At 39.6% G+C, this 27,122-nt stretch overlaps 6 protein-coding genes across 6 annotated transcripts; 3 read left to right on the top strand and 3 right to left on the bottom strand.

The window, feature by feature from the left end:
• Positions 1-687: 687 nt before the first annotated feature.
• On the top strand, positions 688-3,477 carry LOC137736282 (L-tryptophan--pyruvate aminotransferase 1-like). Its single transcript, XM_068475578.1, has 5 exons — positions 688-809; positions 1,075-1,381; positions 2,212-2,504; positions 2,630-2,934; positions 3,268-3,477. The coding sequence occupies exons 1-5, from the start codon at positions 688-690 to the stop codon at positions 3,465-3,467; spliced, it is 1,227 nt and encodes a 408-aa protein (XP_068331679.1). The 3' UTR covers positions 3,468-3,477.
• Positions 3,478-3,891: 414 nt separating this feature from the next.
• Positions 3,892-7,492, bottom strand: LOC137737141 (AP-1 complex subunit mu-2-like). Its single transcript, XM_068476531.1, has 11 exons — positions 7,117-7,492; positions 6,732-6,878; positions 6,561-6,623; positions 6,303-6,479; positions 6,112-6,215; positions 5,426-5,533; positions 5,213-5,309; positions 4,987-5,084; positions 4,756-4,897; positions 4,528-4,650; positions 3,892-4,304 (listed from the first exon to the last, which is right to left on the bottom strand). Exons 1-11 carry the CDS (start codon positions 7,243-7,245, stop codon positions 4,206-4,208), a joined length of 1,287 nt encoding a protein of 428 aa, XP_068332632.1. The 5' UTR covers positions 7,246-7,492; the 3' UTR covers positions 3,892-4,205.
• Positions 7,493-8,173: 681 nt separating this feature from the next.
• On the bottom strand, positions 8,174-17,872 carry LOC137736281 (lysM domain receptor-like kinase 3). Its single transcript, XM_068475577.1, has 11 exons — positions 17,849-17,872; positions 16,375-16,741; positions 15,727-15,930; positions 15,486-15,625; positions 15,313-15,402; positions 15,108-15,213; positions 14,850-15,001; positions 14,629-14,726; positions 14,406-14,544; positions 14,221-14,319; positions 8,174-8,515 (listed from the first exon to the last, which is right to left on the bottom strand). The coding sequence occupies exons 1-11, from the start codon at positions 17,870-17,872 to the stop codon at positions 8,345-8,347; spliced, it is 1,590 nt and encodes a 529-aa protein (XP_068331678.1). The 3' UTR covers positions 8,174-8,344.
• A 1,017-nt stretch (positions 17,873-18,889) lies between these two features.
• On the top strand, positions 18,890-20,066 carry LOC137736664 (peroxidase 5-like). The gene is made up of 2 exons (XM_068475901.1): positions 18,890-19,135; positions 19,293-20,066. The coding sequence occupies exons 1-2, from the start codon at positions 18,890-18,892 to the stop codon at positions 20,064-20,066; spliced, it is 1,020 nt and encodes a 339-aa protein (XP_068332002.1).
• Positions 20,067-21,708: 1,642 nt separating this feature from the next.
• On the top strand, positions 21,709-22,996 carry LOC137738377 (peroxidase 57-like). Its single transcript, XM_068478014.1, has 2 exons — positions 21,709-21,954; positions 22,148-22,996. Exons 1-2 carry the CDS (start codon positions 21,709-21,711, stop codon positions 22,919-22,921), a joined length of 1,020 nt encoding a protein of 339 aa, XP_068334115.1. The 3' UTR covers positions 22,922-22,996.
• Positions 22,997-23,099: 103 nt separating this feature from the next.
• On the bottom strand, positions 23,100-26,071 carry LOC137738378 (protein POOR HOMOLOGOUS SYNAPSIS 1-like). The gene is made up of 8 exons (XM_068478015.1): positions 25,707-26,071; positions 24,975-25,091; positions 24,777-24,842; positions 24,525-24,628; positions 24,117-24,436; positions 23,917-23,972; positions 23,698-23,725; positions 23,100-23,339 (listed from the first exon to the last, which is right to left on the bottom strand). Exons 1-8 carry the CDS (start codon positions 26,064-26,066, stop codon positions 23,281-23,283), a joined length of 1,110 nt encoding a protein of 369 aa, XP_068334116.1. The 5' UTR covers positions 26,067-26,071; the 3' UTR covers positions 23,100-23,280.
• Between the last annotated feature and the right edge of the window lie 1,051 nt (positions 26,072-27,122).

Below are 27,122 nucleotides of genomic sequence, written 5' to 3'. Positions count from 1 at the left end.
ACTATAGTTTACCAATTTCTCTGGAAACGATCTGTAATAAGAATATATTGTTGCAATTCTGCAACTTAAAAAATAGACTACGTAAACCAAACAAATTAGACTACTTGTTTAAATACACATGTTTATACTGGCAATCTATTTGCAAATGTACATATATTTAGTAAATAATCGTGATCATTTACGTCAATCTTAAATAATATAAAAATTAAATTTACTAATTACCGTGAGTTCAAAATGTAAGGTGTCACCGTTTGGTGTGGTTGGTACCTGAACTTTATAACGGGAAACTTAAAATATAAGGTGGGCACATACAAAAATTCCTCCAAAATTGGAAAGTAATTAACTTAGAAAATCTTGCCATCAAACAGAATTGTTTAATTAACCAATACGGTCATTGCTGTTGAGATTTGTTCCTATTTTTTGGGAGGTTCTTAGATTTTCTAAAGTTATATGGTCAGATTTTCTTACGAAATAGGAAGGGAAAAAAAAAGGAAGGAATTAGGGTTGATGCACCTCTCCCCATATTATTGGGTGTCCCTGAAGGTAGACACCCTCTCCATATGTTCTATAAATAGAGGCATAAGCACAGAAGAGGAGACCCAACTTTGAGACTTCAGAGAGAAAGAGAAGAGAGCCGCATCAAAAACTCAGACAAATTAATAGCTGTGTATTGTTAGAGAAACAGAGATGACAATATGCGGCACGGAGAACCCTACTTCCAATAACAAAACCTCCCGTGTGTCCCCTGCCAATTGTAACGGCATGACACTGCCTAGTTTTCCATCCGACCATGTCCTCAATCTCGAACAGTAAGTTCTCTCCTTAGCTTCTTTATTCCAAGTAGAGAGGATGCAACATCTTGTTATTTACTGTAGGTTAAGGTCGAGAACCTTTTAATGCTTAGTTCTTGATTTTCACGTTTGGATTTTGAATACGAATGTTTTACAATGCATTATTCGTTTTTTTTTTTTCTTCTATAAAACTATATTTTCCAACAACTAAGTTCTGGTTTGTTTACTAATTAGGTTAACATGCAATCGACATTAATGGTGTTTCCGGTTTTGGTGATGACAGGGGCGACCCGACAGTGTTCGAGTCCTATTGGAGCAAGATGGGGGACAAGTGTACGATGGTGATCTCCGGAAGCGAATTGATGAGCTACATCAGCGATTTCACCAGCGTGTGCTGGTTTTTGGAGCCAGCATTGGAGGCGGCGGTTAGAAGACTTCATCGTACGGTTGGAAACGCCGTCGTGGATGGTGATCGGCATATCGTGGTCGGGACAGGCTCCACTCAGCTCTATCAGGCTGCGCTGTATGCCCTCACTTCCCCCGGCGGGTCCGAGCCCGTCAGCGTTGTGTCTGCCGCCCCTTACTACTCGGTGAGGCTCTCTATACTCGTTGACATTTGGCAACCATTTCTTGATTGAATTACAGCCGTTGATTTCGCTGTGTTTTGTTGATCATGTGTGGAACTTGATGTTGGCTTTGTTATTTTTTTTTTTTGTCAACTGCAAAAGATCAACAGAATGCTGCTTCAGCTTCACTGTTTATAAATTATATCAAATTAAGCGTGCTTTCAGAGGTTGTGTTAGCTATGTTCAAGGGCCGATTAAATTGGGCCTGTTGAGATTTCTTCTATTATAATATATCTGATATGTTACGTTATTTGACGATCAATTTTGATTACTCAGTTTATATTAATAGTTTTACGTCATAACAAGTTAAATTCACATGTATACAATATATGAGATGAGGCAATCAGTCTAGATCACAAAGTTTTAAATTAGGCAGTTTAATTAGACTTAATAGTTTTAAACATAACATGTCAAGTCTGACGGACTAAGAAAACTTACGGCGTCCACATATATTTATGTCATAGTTTTCCCTTGGCATGCATGCTGCGAAGGTGTTCGAGTTGTGAGGGGTGAAATTACGAGAAGACTGTCGTGGAACATGCAGATGTTCTGCATGGGAAATGCGACAAAGAGGCAAATATGTCTTTTTGAAAACATAACCATGCATGTTTGGGAACATGCAGCAAACATATGCACGTAGCCCTGTGTTTTGAAACCCTTGGATCGAAATTAAACATAGTAACATGGCATGTCTTGTTTATTGTTAACCACCTCTTCCACTCAATATAACTTTGATTTTTACTTCCAGAACATTATTAACCAAGTTGTAACAAATATTTACTTATTTATTGCAGTCATATCCGGATGAGACAGACTATCTTCGTTCTGCTCTGTACAAATGGACAGGCGATGCATATGCCTTTAACAAAACTGGACATGGACCTTACATTGAGGTGGTCAACACCCCAAACAACCCCGATGGTACTCTCCGAGAGGCTGTCGTAAAGAACAGAGGTGATCAAGGGAAGCTCATTCATGACCTGGCCTACTATTGGCCTCAGTACACCCCAATTACTCGTCCGGCCGATCATGACATCATGTACTTCACATTCTCCAAAAGCACCGGACATGCCGGTTCTCGCATTGGGTAAGGAGCCATTATTGACACTCAAAAAAAAATATAAAAGTCATTAAGAACTCGTTAAAGTGCAATATCTTACTAATATCTTTCAAACGGAATTTGTTCAATTTGGTTTTGTTTTGTATGATCAGATGGGCCATTGTTAAGGACAAAGAGGTTGCTAGAAAGATGTCAAAGTTTGTAGAGCTGAGTTCACTTGGTGTGTCCAAGGATTCGCAGCAACGAGCTGCAAAGATAATGGGAGTGATCTGCGACGGCTATGAGAACTGCAAGTCCACTGACAAATCTGAGCTCTTCTTCGACCACTGCCATCAAATAATGGGGAACAGATGGGAGAGGTTAAGAAAAGTGGTCGAGCAAAGTGAAGTTTTCAGCTTACCCAACTACCCCAAAAAGTACTGCATCTTCTCTGGAGACTCCATTGAAACATATCCAGGTAAACCATAATTATTATTCTCTTTTTGCAAAAAGTAACTAATTCGAAACATAATTAGAAACTTATTCTCTTTATTAAAATCATTCTAATTCCGATTTCTGACTTCCCATGTGTTGACTATCACGTGATAAAACAAAATGTGAGTTGTATATCCACGTTAAATTTTTTAATCTAACACCTAATAAAACAGAATTCACATCAACTAACGAGGCTAGTTAATCCTGTACATATTCTTTCTTTCTTTTCTCCGATTCACGATTTCCACATCGACGAAATTATGACATTTATAAAGTTGCGTCTTCTAATATTGGGAATGTTTTTGTACAATGCCAGCATTTGCATGGATGGAGGCCAAGGAGGATGTAGACACAGAGAAGGTTCTGAGAGGGCAGATTAAGGTACAAGGAAGAACAGGGAGGCGCTTTGGGGTTGATCAGAGGTACGTCAGGATTAGCATGCTGAGCAGGGAAGACGTGTTTAACCACTTCTTGGAGAGATTATCAACCATCAAGTCCGCTGCTAATGGTCATTAATTAGCTTAATCTACTACTAAACCACAGCGATCGCACAGTTTTACTCAACTTCTGTATACCTTACAAGCTACGCAGGCATATTTATTTTAAAACTAGTTTCTATATCTAATGTTAATAGTAAACCCAAGAGCGGTTTATTATAGTGAATAATTTTCATCTTATAAATGCATTACGCTTTGAGAAAACCTTATTTCTACCCAATTTTCTTTTAATTTTTATCTCATTTGTTGGCGCAATTGGTTCCAAAATTTGGTACATAAAACCTAAGTAACCATGCCAATAAATGAAATCAAAATTGAATCGAAGTGCGGCTTTTTCAATGTGCACAGAAAGACCAATTCGAGTATATGGCCGTTGATCAATGGTTGAAACGAGCCGATGTTTCAATACGAATCTCAATCGAAAAAAGAAAAATATGTACTAATTTGGACAGTCTCCAGACAAATAAGAATCGAATAGGAAAAATGACAGCCAAAATCCAAATCCACAATGACGAATCTTAATTCAACGTGCTGAATAAATCTACCTTCCGGTGACGATAAACTTACAACATTGTTAGATAAACCTTCATTATACATGCACAAAAGCAAAGGCCAGATAACTCATTCTCAACAAACGACCGATCGCGGGCAACTGGCTCTCAAAGACGGTCTTTAATCTATCCACCAATTTTGGATTTGAACCATACAAGATCGTACGTGAGAGCTGCGCCTCAGAAAACACCTTGCAGGGGCAACTTTATACCAGTCTTAATTCATACTCGCCAGCCATGGTTATGTATCTCACCCATGGAAGAGCTTGGTATCCGCTTTTTTCAATGATCTTGAGGTAACGAACCTACAAAACCCCAGTTTGCTTATAAGAAAACCGCACGATAACAAATTCCTAGCTCTACGATGGCTGATCATTTAACATGTTGACATATGGAATACAAATTCCATCGTTGCTCTGAAATATCAGGTCCTAATACAGGCTTAGGTGCCCTTAACTAAGTTGATTGTAGAAAGAGATCCAGATGTCCCCGAAATAGAGCAAAGCAATCAGGTTCATAAAGGCATACCTGTATTCCAGAAACAGTGAAATATGGTATCTCGAACTTCACACGTATAGGAGCTTTTCTCTCAGGAGTTGATTCTTCAGCTGTTACACTCGGAAGACGAAACTCTGCTCTCAACATGTATTCCTAGACAATTTGGATTAGAAACAAGATCAATAAATGGGGATAAAGTGCACAGCACGAGGTACAACATAATAATCTTCTTAAACTAGCAATAATACGAGTCCACACCTTGCCTCCGGGAAAAGATCTTATTTTCCAGATAAGCGCATCACTTTCAGGTGCATATGCTGCAGATCCTAATGATGTCCGAACATCAGGGTTAGTGGCATCAGATACCACAGGGATCTCAATCTCAACATTTGTTGCAGTACTGTGCGGTTAAATTTTCATGAATACTAAGGGAATAAACATTAGGATGCCCAAAGCATAAAGAAATTGATTAAAGAACTTTTTTAATACCTACGCTCCTTGAACTGGCTTCTAGCTTTTACCAGAATCTCAATGCGACTTTTTGAATGCCTTTCAATTTGACATTCAACCCAAATTAGAGGCTTAACCTGAAAGGGAAAATGATGACGATTAACTGGAATGAGATAAGCAATAAATAAACCTCCCCTCCCCACTCAATGCGTGCACAGACACACACAAAGAAAAGAAAACAGCATCAGCAGAGCATGAGGGATACCTGTGTACTCAGCCTATATGTCATGAGATCAAAAGCTCCATCAGGTGGTACAAAAGATATTGTCCGGTCATTTTCAAACCGAGCCAAACGAACACACCTAAAACAAATTTTATGATTTAATATAAGGACTTGGAGGAAGATTAGTTTTATCTAAAATCTCAAACACTTATAAGACACAAAAGCAGCACTCAGATCAATCAGAAAGCTACATACTGATGAAATTTGATGTCTTCCAAATCAATGGCCTTTCCCTTTGTTGCTCGCCCTTGTGCCTCCAATAACACTCTATCATTTAAGCCAAGCTTACATTCAGGCATACCACTGCAAGCAAAATGGGTAAGCACTAGTTGATAGCTGATACCAGCATATAAAAGAGAAAGGTAGACAGTTAAAAAAGTAAATGGAATTGGTATACATTACTATGCTACAGTAAATTGTTGTGTTCTGGAGAAGAAAAAAAAAAATTGTACAATAGCACAGTGTATAAACGAGACCGCTCTGAAGATGTAAAGCTACTATTCATTTCTGCAACTCAGAAAAGAAATTCAGTTCCTCTTGTTTTTTTTTCAGAGATTTTCTCCAAACCCTGGTTTTCTATCTTTGATCTTTCTGTGCATTGGTTTTTGACTTCGATCAAGTTAATGGCTTCGATGAAACAGAGTACTCAAAAGAGAAATTTTAACTAGGATTTATACCACTGTCCTCATAAACATAGTTTCTTCTTACAAATGGATTATAACTCGAGCATAAACCAAACAAGCTAGCAAATATTAAACTGACATCTCCAGATGAAAATGGATGCATTCACTTGGCATTTAAAAAGCATATCCAGTGAAACAAGCACAAGTTAGAATGCTAAAGCATAGATGAAAATTCACTGGGTTAGAACGGAAATACACCTTAAATAAGTTCTCATCTTCAATGCACCAACAACATCAGACCTAATGATTTGTCCATTGCTGTTGACTAGTATATTAACACTCTCCACCACATCCAGGAAAACCTAGGTGAAAAAGAAGAAGGAAAGTCATCCAATTGCTGTGGCTTCAAAGAAGAGTGAAAACTCTTCAGTTTTTCCCAAAGCACATACCTCATTCTTCTTGTAACGTATCCCTTCACTTCGCCAAGACACCGCATTTGTTACGGCCATGGGAGGTCTCTGTGTAACTTCCATCCTGTAAGCATCAGTCTTGATAAATTCACTGAGAATCTTGGCTTCAGTATACTGAGGGTAACCGAAGTCCATCATTTCATCGAGCAACTCATACTACAACACAAAAAAACACGTCAAATTGCAATGTTTCTCAATCAAAATTAAGCAAAATGACCGGCACAAACATCTCCTTACCACAACCACAAAGTTATCCCTAAGCGATTCTTCTTCTAACTCTTCAAAGTAATGCTTGAACACCTGCCGTCCAATAATCAATTCACCAATTACGCATTTCAAATAAGTGCAGAAACAAATAACAAGAACGAATGAGGAACAAAACTTATCATAATTACCAATAGAGCTTACATCGACTATTCGGTGTAGAAAGAAGAGAAGACTAGCGGCATTGCAGTTCTGCCTGGACGCAGTCATCAAATAAACATTGTTATGCTGTATAAACAAGTAGCTTACGCCATTATCATGAACAACTGGATCATGAGACTCCGGATCAACCTGAACCGCATCTCAACAAGCATGGAAAGAAAAACATAATGCCACTATCAATTTCTACTCTCACAAAACAGATCAAATCCAAATTTGCAGGGGAATAATTCATCAACAAAAGACAATTCAGTTTCGTTTTCCTTTGTTTTCTCGGCAACCAATCAGTTCTCCAAACCATTACAAGATCAAAAAACGCAGAAATTCTGGAAATTGAGTAAATTTAAGTAAGAAGAACATTTTTTTTTACCTCTTTCTCGATGAGCTTAGTGAAGAAACGCTCGGCTTGAGCGGCGGAGACGTCGCCGCGGTAGTCGCGCCAGATGAGAACGCGGCCTTTGATGTCTAGGAGGAACAGCGCCGAGACTGCCCCTGCCATGAGATCTGATCGGCGGTGCAGAAATTGGACGCGATCTGATTCGGATATAGCAGCGGAGTCGATTGGCGTAGTAGTAGATCTGAATCTGAATTTTAGGCGTTCGGGTTCCGTTCGCCGTCTGCTGTTACTCTTGCAGCATCAACCGCCATCTTCAATCTGTCTCAGAGTCTGAAGAAGGAGGAGTCTTGTTTTGGAAATGGAGGTGTTCGCGGTGAATATTTTGCTTATTCCAGACGTTAGAGACCCGCGTCTGCCTCCTTCTTACGACGACGTTTTATGTTAAACTCCAAGGTAATTATACCTTTCAAGTTTTCCCCTTCTTACATTAATTTGGAAATGGATAAATAGCGACTCTTATTCAACGTTTAAAATATTTATATAGCTAGAAGTATTGATATGCAAATTTATAGAAATATCAATGGTTGGTTGTTTTTGATAAAAATTATAAAAACTTACAATGGGATAGGTTTTAGATTTAGTCGAAATTAGAGAAAGTTTATCAAAAAAGTTCAGAAGTTCGAAATCTGCAATTCTGGCAAAATTTCTATCCTAAATCGGTAAATATTGCCGATACTCATTGATTTCATATATCCTGCCGTTATAGGGGTGAAGTTTGCATTTCATCCCTTTTCCATTCGATCCTTGATTTTTCGGATATATCAAGAGAAATATCAACAATTTCGTAGATATTTTAAACATTGCTCTTAGTTATTACATATGAAGGATCATTTTCATATGTTTAGAGCTGTAAATTTGATTATGTCTCATGTATAGTGTCGCATAAGGCCAACATGTGGATAGTTTGACACCATATCAGAATATGAACATTTAGTTCAAAATAATTAAAAATAAACAAAAATTCTCAGAATTCTTTAAATTATTTTACTAATAAAATGATGCTATCTTCCGACGTGAGATAAATGCTCTCAACAAATAAATTACAAATTTTTACGAGTTACAATAATAACATAAGATAGTTAAAAAGCTGCTATCTTCGATCTGTTACAACAACAACAAATCATCTCGAAAAAAATCACTTGATATATCATGAACTTTCATATAACACAAGAATGATCGATCATTTGGTTTAGGGTTTGGATCATCTTCCACTAAAATTAAATTTACCACTGAAAACCTGGCTGTTGCCACCCAGTGTTGCTTCCCACTCGATCGAAGATGTCGCAATCTGTGAGAGCATCACAACAATCTCCCTCATCTCTGGCCTCTCCACTGCTTCTTCACTCAAACACCATTTCGCAATTTCTGCCATCTGCAACAATAGTAGTGATTTGACTCTCTTTTCAACGAAAATTTTCAACAGAAAAGTCACAGGTTGACACGTGTGCTAAAATATTTCGTTGTTGTGTCAATGTGTGATTCGTCGGAATGACTCCTTACAGTTAAGGAGTTGAGCAATGTTTAAACATTAAAGACAAAGAAGCATGTGTTGTGCTAGGATAGCACCAAACCACGCGGAACCAAATCAAGCTAACCCACAGAAAATATATCAAATGAAATGCAAGAACAAAATAGAAAATAACACCAAGATTTTAACGAGGTTCCTCCACAGTCAGTGTAAATGGAGTACGTCCTCGGAGCAGTAGGAGTTCACCCAATAATCCACTATCAACCAAATGGGAGTTTACAAAGTGTTGGCAATCTCACAACCCAAAAGCCCAATACACCCAATAACTCTCACACACCAAAGAAACAAATAGAGAAAGAAATATAATGAATAATTTCTTCTCTATACATATAGCTCAAAGCTATTACAACAACAACTACTTTGGTGGATGATTACTAACCGAAGAGATGAGCTCTTTTCAAATGGGGGATGCGGCACCCCTTGTTCTCTGCCCTCTTTCTCTCTGCAAAACTCTCTGCAACTCTCCCTTCTTTCTTGTTTTCACACAACCGAATGGAAAAGCAACCAAACCCTTCATTATGAAAGAGCCAACACTCACGGGTGGTAGACAAAAGAAAAAGCAATCCATATTTTCTTCCCCAAAACAAGGAAAGATGTTTCCCCTTTTTTTTTGTTAATTCTAAAGTATGGCCACTTGGCCACTTATTCAACAATCTCCACCTTGGCCAAGTTCCGAAAAACGCCATGATAAGCCAAACAACACAATTAACACACAACATTACTCCCAATCACTAGCAAGAGAACAACTCATGCCGAGCCAAATGCTCCAAAACTCCTACTGCTCAACGCCTTCTTTATATAGGCAAAATGTGAGCCAAGTTCAAGCAATGAACAAACTTGGCTACACCAACAACCTTAGTCAACATATCAGCGGGGTTGTCTTTAGTTGGAATCTTCTGGAGAATGATTTCTCCTTCACCAACTACTTCACGAACAAAGTGATAACGCACATCTATGTGCTTGATCCTCGCATGATGAACCTGATACTTAGCCAAATAAATGGCACTCTGACTATCACAATGTACCTCCACCTGCTTCTAATCAATCCCCAAATCTCTAATCAGTCCATGTATCCAAATGGCCTCCTTTATAGCTTCAGCAACTGCCATATATTCAGCCTCTGTAGTAGACAAGGTAACAGACGACTGCAAAATGGACCTCCAACAAACTGGCCCTTTAGCCATAGTAAATACATAGCCTGTAGTAGACTTCCTTCCATCCAGATCACCTGCATAATCTGAATCAACATAACCAACAACAAAATGACCAATACCAGAGTCATCCCTCTCAAAGCATAAACCAACATCTCGAGTACCATGGAGATATCTCAATATCCACTTAGCTGCTTGCCAATGTTCTTTACCTGGATTATGCATATATCGACTCACCATGCCAACTGCATGAGCAATATCCGATCTAGAGCATACCATTGCATACATCAAACTACCAACCAAATTTGCATATGGTATATCTTTCATTTGCAGCTTCTCTTTATCAGTTTTAGGACACTGTAGAGAACTTAATTTAAAATGAGGAGCCAAAGGGGTACTAACCGGTTTGGTTGAATCATGAACTCCAAACTTCCGAATCAACTTCTCAAGGTAGTGTCTTTGATTCAAGCATACCAAACATTTCTCTCTGTCTCTAGTGATTTCCATGCCAAGGATCTTCTTTGCTTCACCAAGATCCTTCATCTCGAACTCATTTTTCATTTGCTTTTTCAATTTCTCAATCTCTTCAACATTCTTTGAGGCAATCAACATATCATCAACATATATCAACAAATAAATGAAAGACTCATCTTGCAACTTCTTGAAGTACACACAATGATCATATTGACTTCTAGAATAATTTTGGCCTCTCATAAATTTATCAAACCTCAAATACCATTGTCTTGGAGATTGCTTCAAGCCATAAAGTGATTTCTTTAACTTGCAAAACAAATTCTCCTTCCCTTTCACTTTATACCCATCCGGTTGACACGTATAAATCTCTTCATTCAAATCACCATGTAGGAAAGCCGTCTTCACATCAAGTTGCACAAGCTCAAGATCATATTGTGCAACAAGAGCTAACATAATGCGAATTGAGGAATGCTTCACAACTGGAGAAAAGATTTCATTGTAGTCAATGCCCTCCTTTTGTGCATACCCTTTAGCAACTAATCTTGCTTTGAATCTCACATTGCTTTTCTCATCAGCATCTTCCTTCTTGGCATACACCCATTTGCAACCAATAGCTTTTTTACCCTTAGGCAATTTAGCTAACTCCCAAGTCTTGTTCTTCAAGAGAGAATTCATCTCATCAATCATGGCATTGCACCACTTCTCCTTTTCCTCACTCTCAATGGCTTCCTCAAAATTGGATGGAATCTCATCAGTGATAATAGGAAGAGCAAAAGCAACATAGTCACTATACCGAGCTGGCCTGGTAATTTGTCTTTTTCCTCTGTTCTTGGCAATAGACTCTTGAGGTGAAACTTGCTCTTCAACTTGAATAGAATCTTCAAGTTCAACTTCTTCAATATCCTCATGGTCTTCCACTTCTTCACTTGTAGTGGCTTCGACATCAGCGGAAATAGGATTTGAAGTACTAGAGGCAACTTTCTCAAGCTCCACCTGTTGGACATCTTTCACATTCTTTTCAGAGTCTCTAAACATATTTTCTTCATCAAATGTCACATCTCTGCTGATTACAAGTTTTTTCATCTTTGGGCACCACAACCTGTAACCTTTGACACCACTACTAAAACCAAGAAAGATAGCCTTTTTGGCTCTAGGATCAAGTTTATTTTCAGTTACATGAAAATAAGCAGGTGAACCAAAAATACGAATATAGTCATAATCAGAAGAGGGTTTTCCAAACCATACCTCCATTGGTGTCTTACCCTGAACAGCAGCTGAGGGTAACCGGTTGATGATGTGACATGCATAAGTAACTGCCTCTGCCCAAAATGACTTGCTCAAACCCGACTGAGATAACATGCATCTAACCTTCTCAAGCAAGGTTCGATTCAATCTTTCTGCAACTCCATTTTGTTGTGGAGTTCCCCGGACACTAAAATGTCTCACAATCCCTTCCTCTTTGCAAACTTTAAAGAAAGGGTCTGATGTGTATTCACCACCATTATCCGATCTCAAAATCTTAATCTTTCTCCCAGTCTGGTTCTCAACCATTTTCTTCCAACCCAAGAAAATGCTCAACACCTCACTCTTGTGCTTCATAGTATAGACCCAAGACCTTCTTGAATAATCATCAACAAAGGTTGCAAACCAATGTCTCCCACTCAAAGATGGAGTCTTTGTAGGACCCCAAACATCTGAATGCACATAATCAAGAATGCCCTTCGTCTGATGTACAGCAGTACCAAACTTCACTCTAGTTTGCTTCCCCAAGACACAATGCTCACAGAAATCAAGCTTACAAGTCGTGGCACCTTTTAGAAGACCTTGTTTCACAAGCCCTTGTAGAGCTTTCTCACCGGCATGGCCTAATCTCATATGCCACAATCTAGTAGTATCAGAATCGGATGTGCCCATATTTTCTGAGACTACAGATGCTTCACCTGTCACAGTGCTTCCTTGCAATAAATACAAATGGCCACATCGAGGAGCTTTCATCACAACAAGTGCACCATAAGTCACCTTCAATGTCTGCCCATCTGAATGAAACCTGAAGCCCTTGGCTTCCAAAGTTCCCAAAGAAATAAGATTTTTCTTCAAATTCGGTACATACCGAACACCTGTCAACTCTTTAACCATGCCATCATGCAACTTCAAACGAACTGTACCAATCCCTTTTGTTGTACAAGGATTGTCATCTCCCATGAACACAACACCGCCATCAAACTCTTTCAAGCTTGAAAACCAATCCTTGTGAGGAGTCATATGATGAGTACAACCCGTATCCAACACCCACTTAGTAGCACAATCAAATGATGAGGTAGTGGTTAAAGCAAAATCAGAAAAATCTGTTTCAACTTCAGCAACATTAGCTTCAGAACTTTCTTTTCCTTTGGCCTTCAACTTAGGACAATCTTTCTTCCAATGACCCTTATTACGACAAAAGGCACATTCATCCATTTCCAAAGGTTTTCTACCTTTAGAGTTTCCTCTAGGTCGAGACTGTGATTTTTTCCTACTAGAAGATGATATTCTCTCCGATGATCTACCTCTAACAAATAAAGCTTCCGAGATACTATCATGATTTTTATCTCTATGCCTCATTTCATAATTCATCAAGGCATTTGACACATCTTCAAATTTCACAGTTTCTTTACCATGCATAATAGTGGTAACAAAATGCTCATAAGAGTCCGGCAAGGAATTCAACAATATTAAGGCCTTATCTTCATCCTTAATATCCTCATCTAAATTTAACAAGTCGGCAATCAACTTATTAAAAGCATCAAGGTGTCTAATCATTTTTGTACCTTCTTTGTATTGGAAGCGGTAGAGCTTTTTCTTCAAGTGTAGCCGGTTCTCTGCACTCTTCGTCATATACTTGTCTTCCAATTTTTACCACAACACACTTGCCAATGTCTCCCGCATCACAAAATACTTCTGAGTTTTTTCAAGGCACAACCGAATTGAAGAGCAAGCCCACAAATTTAATTTCTCCCATTCCGGCTTCGACATAGTTTCCGGCTTCTCTCCCAAAGCGGCAAGTAGATCTTGTTGAGCCAACACATCTTTGACCTCACATTGCCACATCCCAAAGTTGTTTGTGCCATCAAAATCTTCAACTTCGAACTTTGCATTTTGCACCGTAATTCTTGCAAATCCGGAGCTGCTTCCAAAAGGATTCTCATCTTGCCCGTCTGACATTTTTGGCAATTAGACAGTACCCAAGAGCAACCAGCGCTCTGATACCAATTGTTGTGCTAGGATAGCACCAAACCACGCGGAACCAAATCAAGCTAACCCACAGAAAATATATCAAATGAAATGCAAGAACAAAATAGAAAATAACACCAAGATTTTAACGAGGTTCCTCCACAGTCAGTGTAATTGGAGTACGTCCTCGGAGCAGTAGGAGCTCACCCAATAATCTACTATCAACTAAATGGGAGTTTACAAAGTGTTGGCAATCTCACAACCCAAAAGCCCAATACACCCAATAACTCTCACACACCAAAGAAACAAATAGAGAAAGAAATATAATGAATAATTTCTTCTCTATACATATAGCTCAAAGCTATTACAACAACAACTACTTTGGTGGATGATTACTAACCGAAGAGATGAGCTCTTTTCAAATGGGGGATGCGGCACCCCTTGTTCTCTGCCCTCTTTCTCTCTGCAAAACTCTCTGCAACTCTCCCTTCTTTCTTGTTTTCACACAACCGAATGGAAAAGCAACCAAACCCTTCATTATGAAAGAGCCAACACTCACGGGTGGTAGACAAAAGAAAAAGCAATCCATATTTTCTTCCCCAAAACAAGGAAAGATGTTTCCCCTTTTTGTTTGTTAATTCTAAAGTATGGCCACTTGGCCACTTATTCAACAGCATGGACTGCGAATAAATGTGTATGAAATCATTAGAGCACCTTGAATATGTCCTCCATAGGATAGTTTCTTATGAGGTTTCCATCTGTGGCAGCCTCTAAAGCTGCTTCTGGATGATCATCTTGGAACACCTTTTTTACCTGACAAAATGTGCAGCAAATCAATCAAATTGTACTAGTGAGTGATATGCATTGGTCTTTCTGTTCAAGATTCGGTTGGAACTTACGACTGTAATTAAGGATTTCATCTTCCCAGGCTTTCGATTGTCACGGAAAAGTGCATGTTGCCCTGTGATCAGCTCTGCTAATACCACTCCAAATGCGAATACATCTGTTTTGTGAGTCACCTGGAGTTCCTTCACGGATCTTTCATAAACAGACACAGTCAGATATACGAAAAACTGGGACAGGCTTTGCTTCCTTGTGAAGGTAAACCCTAATGAAACTTACTCTGGGGGAAGATAGCGTGGTGTTCCAACCAACCGTGTCGCTATAACATCTTCTTCATTTGTTCTTCCAACAAGCTTTGCCAAACCAAAATCTGCTACCTACGGAAAATGGATTTTTAAGCTACTAATTAAAAGCATGAAGTAATCATATCAATTAGCAGAATTGATATAATAATTCAGTGAACTTCAATAAAAATGGATGGATTCATGTTTTAGGTATACCTTTGCTCTGAGCCCCTCGTCGAGTAGAATGTTACTCGTCTTTATATCGCGGTGCACATATCGCGCTTTTGTGTGGTCATGAATGTATTCAATACCTTTTGCAGTGTCCAGTGCAATTTGTGTTCTTGCAGTCCAAGAAAGTGGCTGGTGACCTGGTTTAATATGTTTGGTTAGTTGCAAATCATTTATCTGCAGTTCAATTAAATCTGCCCGTGTAAACGCTTCACTAAAGATATGTACGTGCAATGGTTCAAGTACCTTTCAGTAGCGGATTGTGAAGATGTTCGCTCAGCAATCCATTCTGGACATACTCATAGACCAGGTAGAGGTAGTCATCTCCACTGGCATACCCCAAAAGTTCCACCTAAAACAGATATTTTTACACAAGTGATTAATGTACTCGAAGCACTTTTTTTGGCACCATGTTAGAGGTCAACTTATTCAGAAATGATCGATCACTCACAACATTAATGTGATGGATCTTGCATAAGACCTTTAGCTCTGCAAAGAATTCTTTGGTACTATTAGACCTCATCTTCTTTATGGCAACCTCCTGAAAGTTGAACATATACAGCTTAGTTTCGTAACTTTTTTCGGGTAGAAATGGAGAAAACATGTGGGGTTCCTGCCATATACCTTCTTCCTTATTACTCCAAAGAACACGCTACCATATCCACCCTCTCCGATTTTCTTAGTTTCATCGAAGTAACTAGTAGCCTCCTCAATCTCCTCAAGGCTAAATATGACCGGTCCGTCTGATTCAAAAACTGCCCCATCTATGAAATCAACAATGTAGATTTACTGTCATGATTAGAAATTTCTCTCTTTTCAGGCATATTAACATGACATTAGAGATGCGGCTGGAGTTTTATCTGACCTTGCATGTTTTCTTTATGAGGCAACTGATTGTGCAACGAAAAGGATCGGTGAGAAGCCAAGCTTTTCGATACAGCTTTATCTGGAACTTCCACATTTTGTTCCCGTTTTCTTCTCCGATAAAGGATGCAGATCAATGTGCTGATTGAAAGCAATGTCACAGCTAATAAAATTGCAATCAATATCGACCGCTTGTGTCTGAATCCTGATGACCAAAACAAGGGCAACGGTCGATCAACTCCGACAGAAGCTAAACTGTGAATTTTCTAAAATCTTGTGTAAACTTGTGTGTGTAGGATTACATCAATCGGTGGTGGAAGATTGAAGGAAAATAACTACCAATCCTTGTACATATGAAATATGATTTTTAGTAAATATCGATTTGATTTTGATTCCACGTCAGAAACCCGACAAACTAAAATACAACATATAATGAGTGGTTCCACCACTACTAATTGCATTGAAGCCTTTTGTATAAAACTCTGCACCTGCTCGTATGTGTAGGTGGTTAAGTTGGGGACAGTCCGTCTCTCCTACATCTTAACACACAGAAAAATTGAATCTTTACTTTTTTCAAACAGTGGACAGGGATTCTTAGATATTTCAGACAAATGAAATCAACTCATGAAATCTCAAACACAGGTCTCACCTGGCCTTGATGTTCTAAATACATTCTTTTCCATGGGGACAAACAGCACCCAACCCACAACTATGAACGAGGGATTTTCAGTCGTATTTTTATTCATTTCTTCGATGTTTTCGATCTTCACAGACAGCAGTGTGCCAATATCCGACAGTGTATCAAGCTCCTGAACTGTATATGTCACCACAATCTGAGACTGGCTCTGTACACAACCGCAAGGGAGATGGATGGGAAAATCAGCATCTGGTTTAAACTTCGGTAGATCTTCTTCCACATACAGAGGTTGCCCGCTGTAAATCTGCGTTGAGACGACATAATATGTGTTGGATTTTCTTTCTTTGTTTCTAATTAACGGGACGGCCGTCCCTTTGGTCTGGATTATGGAAACAGAATATTCTTCGTGAGCAATTAAATATATGCTTATGTTTTAATCTTGTTACTAATCAGAATTATATATGTATTTCAGAACTCTGCTAAGAGCTAGCTAAGCACTGGTGCGTCCTTTTCGTTTCTCCTTCTACCTTAATCTGGTGTCGTTCGACTGGGAAATTCCTCGTATAGGTAGCGATACGGAACATTATTATACGTGAGAAAGAAAGGAAAAGCTTCATCAGGTTGCAACGAAGAGCGAATTAACGTTTAATTGTGGTTAGAGTAAGTAACGATGGAGTTAGGCATTAGTTCGTGGGAGCTATGTGCCGGCTAAGAAAACCCATATTTAGAGGCTTTGATGCAAGAAAGTCAATACATTGGAGCATGCTGAGGTGTTCCAATTTCCGGAGTTGACCTAAGTCACAATCATAGATTAATAAATATAAAAAAAATGGGCAATTAAGTTTAGTTAAATTGGTTAGAGCAGTGTACTTCTCTCTCCATACTCACGTTATAATTTTGATTCCAGAATATTTATATTAGGTTATTTTTTAATATCACTTGAATCATAAAAAAAAAAACACAAGGAGTACCACAATAGAAACGTTTTTTCCAAAGAGAAGTTAGTTTTAACTTTAACATAGAAAATAAGGAAAGTTATTAAACAGGTATACAATAAGAAAATAGAAAGAAATCGACTTGTTGACTAATTATAAGAAAATATCAAATACCCTAGACATTTGCTATTTTCCCGCCAAAGTTAGAAAACCTCTGCTACTTTTGGACTTTGCTACCACTCTTGTGACCGGCAAGGGGGCAATAGAAGAAGCAGAGGTGGAAAACAAAGGGAGTTCCAGAGATCGAAAACATTCCGAAAATTCTTTTTTCGGTGAGTAGATATTTTTGTTCTTAGTTTTGGGAGGTTGAAAATAAGCAAAATGCATCCTCTCGCCAAGGAAGGCAGGCAACCATTCACGATTCACTGGTACGTAGTTCGGCTGTGGCATTTGCAATTAAGAAAAGCATTAGCCAGTAATCACCATTAACCGTATTAATTAACACAAGGACATTATCCGTCGTGTAATGATCAATGGGACAATCTTCTCACCTTATGCATCATCATGGTCATCATCGTCGTTCCTTGTAGAGATGCAGCTGGAAAAGGCCTCGGAACGGCTTTACATGTAGGGTTTTACAATCGAGGTTGCCCGAAAGTGGAGCAAATTGTGGCTGAAATCGTGTCCAAGGCTCACCAGCAAGATTCAAAGCTCCCTGGAGCCCTCATTCCCTTCTTTTCCCATGATTGCTTTGTCAAGGTACGTATAGCATTGTACAATTTATATCATCTAAACTAACATGCTACACATCTCTCTAATAAAGGTAAGGTCCACCTACATTGAGGCCTACATGTTCGATTCTCGTACATTGAGGCCTACATGTTTAATTTTCTAGATTAGTCTGAGTGTTGCTTTTCGACATAGCTTTATCTGGAACTTCCACATTTTGTTTCGGTTTTCTTCTCCGACAAAGGTTAAGGATCAACGTGTTGATTAAAATCAATTACACAGCTAATAAAATGGTAATCAATATTGACCACTTGTGTCTGAATCTTGGACTCGAAGATTTGCCAAGGCCATGATCAAGATGGGAAATAAATGTTCTCACTCAGAGATGATGGAGGGATAAGGAAAAACTGTAGAACCCTTGAACTAACATTACAATCAATTAGCTTTGTGTAAAAAACAATTGCAAATATATATCCATGTAGTGTATTGAATCCACTCATATTAACGATTGTATATACATATAATATAAAAGAGCCTAACAAATTGTGAAAAAATAACTCTGACCATAATAACCATTCTGGAGCGGGATTGACTTTAGGGTTTTACCGGAAAAAACCATGTTTCTAAACCATTGCAATTTTAACCACCAACAACGAGGCAAAACAGAGCCAAACCTAATTCACTCAGTTGTGTGAAATCATGGAAACTACCAAAACCCCTACCCACGCGGTTTGTGCATGGTATATAATCACAACCCCGTACCATGTCTCCGTCGTGGTTGTGGCAAAAAAGAGAAAGAGAAAAAACAATTCTAGCTAAGGTTGTGGAATTGCAAGTCACAAACAGTCATCGATCCTTCTACCATGAAGATAGGCCCTCGTTTAATTACAGCGGCAGTTTTTGCCGTCACCTTGTGTTCCATGATCACTGTTTCTTGTTCGGCAGATGAAGTGAACAACCCGGGGAATGGGTTGCATGTGGGATTTTACGATCGGAAATGTCCCAATTTGGAGCAAATTGTGACTGACGTTGTGGCCACGGCTGTAGAGACGGACCAAAATCTTCCTGCTGGCCTCATTCGCCTCTTTTTCCACGATTGCTTTGTGAAGGTATTTGCTTTTTGCGATACAACTTAACGCTGCTTGATTCCTTACATGTAATAAGCCATTTTCGTCACCTGCAAATTACAATTTTGATTTGTTTGCGATGAAGAATTACTTCTCTAAGATTATTCGTTGATAACAATGTTTATTCATGAATGTATAGGGATGCGATGCATCAATTCTGTTGGATTCAACGCCCTCTAACGAGCCCGTAGAGATGCAGTCACCGGCCAGCGGTGGAATCCGAGGTATCGAAGTCATTGAAGAGATCAAGGCTAGGCTAGAGCAGGAATGCCCGGAAACCGTCTCCTGTGCCGACATACTAGCCTTTGCTACACGGGAAGCTGTGGCTCTCTCCGGTTTACCCCGTCACCAAGTCCCCGCTGGACGCCGCGACAGTCGCACTTCCCGTGCCTCCGACGTCATTCTTCCTTCTCCCGCAACACCAATGGACGAGATCATAGACTTCTTCTCCAGAAGAAACTTGACCCCCGAGGAAATGGTCGTCTTGTTCGGCGCGCACTCCATCGGCGCCGTCCACTGCAGCTTCTTCGACTATAGGCTGTACAATTTCGCACCAGGTCAGCCGCAAGATCCTTCACTAAACCCAGTGTTTGCGGCTGAGCTGGCTCAACAGTGTCCTGCACCCAACACATTGCCGGCTGAGGAGGCTGAAAACAAGGTTGTTGACTTAGATACCACACCGCTCGTCCTGGACAATCACTACTACACGAACCTGATGCAAGGGAGAGCATTGATGCAATCGGATCAGGCTCTGGCGACCAATCCTCGCACCGGCGCGGAGGTGGCGAAACTGGCTATTAGGTCTGATTCTTGGGCTCGGCAATTTGTTAGGGCCATAATTAAGATGGGGAGAATCAATGTTCTCACTGGAGATGCAGGAGAGATAAGAAAAAATTGTCGGAACTTTAACTAACTCTTAACTAACTAAGATCACATATTTCATCTCTTAATTTTTAAAGACCAATTGTGGCTTGGCCTGGAGGAAGCTTGTTGTATGTTTATAACAATTAATGTACTTGTTAAATGAGCAATTTGTTGATTGATTTTTCGGTGTAATCATTGTGAAACAAAACGTGGGATTACCGATTCATTTATGTTACAACTGTGTATCTACGATATATTACTCGAATAAAAAAGGAGTTAGTTTAACATACAAAATAAGGAAACTTGTGAAACAAGTAAACAACAAGAAAATAGAAAGCAATCGACTTGTGAACATTTGTTAACTAATTACAGGAAAATATTCCAACAAAAAAAATTAAAATATTTGAGCCCTAAACATTTGCTATATTCCGAAATTTTATTTTTTTCGGTGAGTCGATATTTTTGTTCTTAGTTTTGGGCAGTTTAAAATAAGCAAAATTCCTACTTCTCACTCCAGCATCCTCTGACCGAGGAAGAAAAGCAACCATTAACCGTATTAATTAACGAACACATACACATTATGCTTCGTGTAATGGTCAACGCAACGTACAATCTTCTTCACCTTATGCATCATCATCGTTCCTTGTACAGAGGCAGCAGGAAAAGGCCTCGGGAAAGGCTCAAATGTAGGGTTTTACAATCGCAGTTGCCCGAATGTGGAGCAAATTGTGGTTGACATCGTGTCCAAGGCTCACCAGCAAGATCCAAAGCTCCCCGGTGGGCTTTTTATTCAAGGCTAGCCTTAGTGGGTTTTTTTATTCATTCGATGAACCGGAAACTTTATAGGCGCCTCTTTTGGCAACCCTCCTCGCTCAGAGACTTGGAGGACTCTCTTTTGCCACCGAGGGGTTCATGCTGAGGCACCCCTGCCGAAGCACAAGAATTTCCCTCCAACCAAGAGGTCAATCACAGCACGACGCATGTCAACGTCAAAATAAAGCTCACAACATCCCACATGAACCGCAGACAAAAGTTGGAGACTCTCCTCAACTATAAAAGAAGATCATTCTCCTACAATTAATCCCTAATGTCATTATTGTACTTAAACTAGTTATTTACTAGTTATTAGAACCCACCAAGGATGATTATGTTTGAACCTATGTATTGGTGTAAACCCTTCACAATTAATGAGAACTTCTCTACTCTAGCGTGAACCACGTACATCTTGCGTTTGCTTCCCTATCTCTATCTTTTTACATATTTATCCTCACTAGTGACCGGAGCAACCAAGCGAATATCACAAACTTGACACTTTACGTTCCAAAATCTTTACTTATTTTGTGCATCAACAAATATAAAAGAGCCTAACAAATTGTGAATATACCTAACCAAAATAACGATGCTGGGGCAGAATTGACTTTAAGGTTTTACCGGAAGAAAAAAAAAAGGCCATGTTTCTAGACTAATGCAATTTTAACAACCAACAACGAGGCAAGACAAAGGCGAACCTAATTCAATCAGTTATGTGAAATCATAGAAACTACCAAAACCCCTACACACGCGGTTGTGCATTGTATATAAGCACAACCCCGCACCATGTCTCCGTCGTGGTTGTGGCAAACAAGGGAAGGAAAACAAACAATTCTAGCTAAGGTTGTGGCATTGCAAGTCACAGTCATCGATCTTTTACCATGGAGATGGGCCCTTGTTTAATTGCCATGGCAGTTTTTGCCGTCACCTTGTGTTCCATGATCATCATTCCTTGTTCGGCGGACGAGGCGAACAACCCGGGGAATGGGTTGCATGTTGGATTTTACGATCGGAAATGTCCCAATTTGGAGCAAATTGTGACTGACGTTGTGGCCAAGGCTGTAGAGACAGACCAAAAGCTTCCTGCTGGCCTCATTCGCCTCTTCTTCCACGACTGCTTTGTGAAGGTATGTGCCTTTTGCGATACAAGTTAACGCTGTTTGATTCCTTACATGTAATGTAATAAGTCATTTTCGTTATCTACAAATCACAGTTTTCATTCGTAAAAGTTTCTTCACATGTGAAATTGTGATTTGTTAGCGATGAAAAAATACTTATTTAAAATTGTTCATTGATAACAATTTATTCATGAATGTATAGGGATGCGATGCATCAATTCTGCTGGATGCCACGCCCTCTGACGAACCCGTAGAGATGCAATCACCGGCCAGCGGTGGAATCCGAGGTATCGAAGTCATTGAAGAGATTAAGGCTAGGCTAGAGCAGGAATGCCCGGAAACCGTCTCCTGCGCCGACATACTAGCCTTTGCCACTCGGGAAGCTGTGGCTCTCTCCGGTTTACCCCGTCACCAAGTCCCCGCCGGGCGCCGCGACAGCCGCACATCTCGTGCCTCCGATGTCATTCTTCCTTCTCCCGCAACACCAATGGACGAGATCATAGACTTCTTCTCCAGAAGAAACTTGACCCCCAAGGAAATGGTCGTCTTGTTTGGCGCGCACTCCATCGGGGCCGTCCACTGCAACTTCTTCGATTACAGGCTGTACAATTTCGCACCAGGTATGCCACAAGACCCTTCACTAAACCCAGTGTTTGCGGCTGAGCTGGCTCAACAGTGCCCTGCACCCAACACATTGCCAGCTGAGGAGGCTGAAAACAGGGTTGTTGACTTTGATGCCACACCGCTCGTCATGGACAATCACTACTACACGAACCTGATGCAAGGGAAAGCATTGATGCAATCGGATCAGGCTCTGGCGACGGATCCTCGCACCGGCTTTGAGGTGGCGAAACTGGCTATTAGGTCTGATTCTTGGGCTCGGCAATTTGTTAGGGTCATAATTAAGATGGGGAGAATCAATGTTCTCACTGGAGATGCAGGAGAGATAAGAAAAAATTGTCGGAACTTTAACTAACTCTAACTAACTAAGATCACATATTTCAGCTCTTAATTTTCAAACACCAATTGTGGCTTGGCCTGGAGGAAGCTTGTTGCATGTTTATAACAATTAAATGTACTTGTTAAATGAACAATTTGTTGATTGATTTTTCGGTGTAATCATCGTGAAACAAAACGTGGGGTTACCAATTCACTGATGTTATAACTCCGTATCTACTATAAAACCCTAGCAACTTCAGTAATGTACGGTAACATTTTGAAATAAGAGAGGGGAGGATGAACAAGTTTTGGGCGGTAGGTGGTGAAAGCTGGTGCACGGCTGGGGGAACTGTAGAAGAACTGCTTCAGATACTGCAGGTGCAGGGCCATGAACAATTACAGCAGCATATCACCTCCGATTTCACCGATAACTTTCTCCACTTTAAACAACATATCTGTCAATAACAGGGAAAAAGAACGAAACAAGAAACGAATCAACTTTCAAGTGATAGGATATATTCTCAAGTAGCTTTTCCGTGACATGGTAGTGCTTAATCGGTTTGAGATACTAGCAACTTCTCAATGTGACGGTGTTCAAATTTTTAGTGTGCATATACATACGCAAACAAAGACATCAACTTAAGTTATAATCTACATGCAAGAACCAGCAAGCTCCAAATTCAGTGAGAAGAAATGAAATATGCATATTCACCAAAATTAGGACAAAGTTGTTTGCTGTAAAGAAAGAACAGAGATCGATATGGCATCAGGCATAACACGTTCGCAACATGTTAATTTCAGAAGATAACTTACCTTGGAAGGAAGCATCTTCCATATATTTCTGCAAAACAACAAATATTTATGTTAATACATCAGCAGTACGTCAGTAGAACATCAGTAACTAGTATGCAAATGCACTGTTTACAAAGAACGCATTGCAACAAATCCGTGTACTAATAGGCACAAACAACCATTTCGTTATGCTGACTGAGAACAGTAAATCCATTAAACTAACGCGTCAAGAAAAGGTACCGCAATTTGGGATTTGAGAACTTCTTCCTGTGGAGCAGTTGATTGTGTTGCCATTACTGCACCATTCAATCAAGGAAAATGATTCATCAGTCATCACATGGAATCAGAATAAAATTTCCTGTTTACTTTTGTGGCAATCAATCTACCGTGTTCAAATCATCCCCGAATAAGACAAACAAAACTTGAATGAAGAAACCTACCTTGTTCAATCACAGGGCCACAGTTGCTCAGAAATGAGGCGAAACTTGGAGGCAAGGCTGCAAAGTTGCTCTGAAAGTTATCAATATGCATGGATTCTTGAGTGCGCGAGGATTGACCAGCTGCGCTCTTCAACAAGCATGGTGAAATTTGAGGCTTATAACTCTGTACAGCTTGATCAGCTTCGTTTTTCAACAAGCTTGGTGATATTTGAGGCATGTAAGTCTGAACAGTTTGATCAGCTTCCTTGTCCAACACACTTGGCGATATGTGAGGTGTACAGATCTCAACAGAGGTCATAGTAGTCGAGTCCTTGCAAGCCCTGAAAACACAGAATTAACTATCACTGCTCTTCGACTTTTCCACCGAGGGGAAAATGAAGTTTCAGGAGACAATAGTTTTGTTTTTACCGACTCTGGGGTCTATTGGAAGAGACCAACCCAGATTGTGATGACATTTCAGGTCCGCAGTCGGTATTAACAGCTTCATTATCCTTCCCATCCTTGCAAATCTCCTGACAAATTAGCCATTTAACATCACCATTGCAAGACAAACAAAAAAGTCTTCTATACTGACAATGAGCATCAAACATGTTCCCTTTTTTCTTTACGAAATCTAACATTGCAATAACGCAATTAATTTGCCAGAAGTAATGGATTCACCTTTAAAGCATTCATAAACTTCTCTGCCTCAGAGAGAGACAAAAATCGCAGGCCGAATTTTTGGATCTGCAAAGAAGATGCAACACAATGGCAAATGAGTTTCGAATTATTCCGTCCCCTGTATCATAAACATAACAGATACTGCCTATCATACACAAAGATGAACTATATATCTGAAACAAAGATTGAGCAGCTTGCCTCGCCCGCAGGATCTTTGTAGTTGACAAACACGGCTCTGGTGCCCCTCGCAGGAAATCCAGACGTGCATGAAACCTGAGGCCAGATAATCTGTAGCTTGGAAACATAGTGCTCCTCCTGAACCATGTCAAATTATAGCAATTCAAAAAGTTGTAACATCTAGAAGAAATAAACATGCTAAATAACTTGAAGAAAAAGGCCTCGTAAATTCTAGATTCGGAAAATTCATGAAGACGTACTCGGACTACTTGATTTTGATGTCCAAAAATAGATAATTAATTAACAAATCACTCTAATTCTACTTCCAGAATTGCGATTATCGGAGATGTTTGGCCTTGATTTAATGCCGAATAGCGATTATTCAGACCGCTAAGTAATGCTTCCAGTAACCAAACAGCTAGGCCAGAATGAAATGACACAGCGTCCGTACATTTTAGACTAAATTGATCCTAAACACTCGTAATAATATAGAAAATCAAAATCAAAAGAAGTATTCAGGAACATATTTCTAAAAGGATCTGAAAGTTCAACACAAATCTCTCCAATTAAATTCAAATGAAGTCTCAGCGCCGTTTGGATACTAGAATTTCAATTCGTAGTAGTTTATTCACTTTCCCTCAGTTTTCTCAGCAGCCAAACACAAATCAGCAGTCGAAAGAAAATTTCAAAGAGAAAATTGAATGAACAAATTACAAGAGGAGAAGTTAACTAATAGAGACCGAGTAGGCTCACCAAAGTCTTTCCAGTGAAACAGACGGTGAGGATGGCGTCGGAGCTGGAGCCATCGCGAGCCAGCTGGAGCTGAGCGGGGGAGGAGGAAGGGATCCAGTTGTTACGCGGCCGTCGCTTTCTGAATTTAGGAGGCAGAGGGACGAGGTCGGGACACGTGGACATCTGAGGAGGGTAGGGGAAGAAGCGAGAGAAGTGGACCTCCCACTGCCCTTTAATGGCGGCGCTTGCAGCTGCCGCCGTCGCCGCCAACTCTGCGCTTTCGTTCGGTACCACAACCAGAGAGAGAGAGTCCGCCATTTTTTCCAGACTCTTTCTCTTTGATTTCCGCTTCTTCACTCCGCATTGCTCGTTTGGGGCCATCGCAACGAAATTGGAATTCAAATTTGTGGAGAAACGATCAAGGAAGAAATGAATTTATATGGAAAGACGGACAGGTGGCGCTGTGGGATTGGGGCATTGGTAGACCAAAAGTCGTCACGTCCCGCGCGTTTTTTTATAACCGCGATCAGTTAATCTTGTTTACCTCTCCTTAACCGTATTTACTTGAGTTTATCCGTCATCAAAATTGGAGCCGGATTGTAATTTTATTACCTGCAAATTTGCAATAGCATTTAGAAAAAAAATTGGAAGTATAAATACTGAGAAGAATCATATATTCTTACAATTATTATACTTCATAATGTTAGCAAGAATCGCTGAAAAATCTAATTAAAGGGAAAAAAACCCCTAATTATAATGTAATAACAATGTAATCGTTAATTTTTTTCTTGAAAATAGTATTTTAAGTGTCTAAAACTAGGAGACAAAGTTTGGATCTGGATAAATTTTATGTGAAGAGACCATGTGCAAATTTTTTATACAACAATATTTTACATTAGAGGCCAGTGGCGGATGCATATTGGGACCTAGATGATTCAAGACCAATCGTAGTCCGAGAAATATATATGTGAAGGTTTTTCGAGTTCCTCTAAATGTTTGATACGAGTTATTTTTGTGTTAACCAAGTGTTTGACGAAAGGCCTCTCGCATATTACGTCAACAACACTCTTCAAATCTCTCAATAGCACTCATTAGATTACTTTGACATATGTCAATATTCGTTGACATGTGCGCAACTTGATTTGGTTAGTAACAAACTCACCAAGTGTTCAACGAAATGTCACAGTGAATAAACTAAATATATTTTGCGCATTTCACGCTCTATTTCTATCTAAAAATTTTGAACCTTCAACAGTGGAACCCCCCAAGATTCGAATTATGGATCCTCCACTGCTAAGGGGTGATGAGATTTCAGCTGAGTTAACAATGGTTCATCCATAATAATTTGATATAGTACTCACTATACATGGGAGTGAAACTTAAAATTTCTCACTCACAAATGATGAGAAATACCATTAGAATGTAGTACTAGTCACA

Source organism: Pyrus communis, chromosome 6, assembly GCF_963583255.1.
Source record: "Pyrus communis chromosome 6, drPyrComm1.1, whole genome shotgun sequence".
Classification (NCBI taxonomy): Eukaryota; Viridiplantae; Streptophyta; class Magnoliopsida; order Rosales; family Rosaceae; genus Pyrus; species Pyrus communis.
The sequence above is the reverse complement of the archived record's forward strand: the minus strand, read 5'-3'. Positions and strand labels throughout refer to the sequence as shown.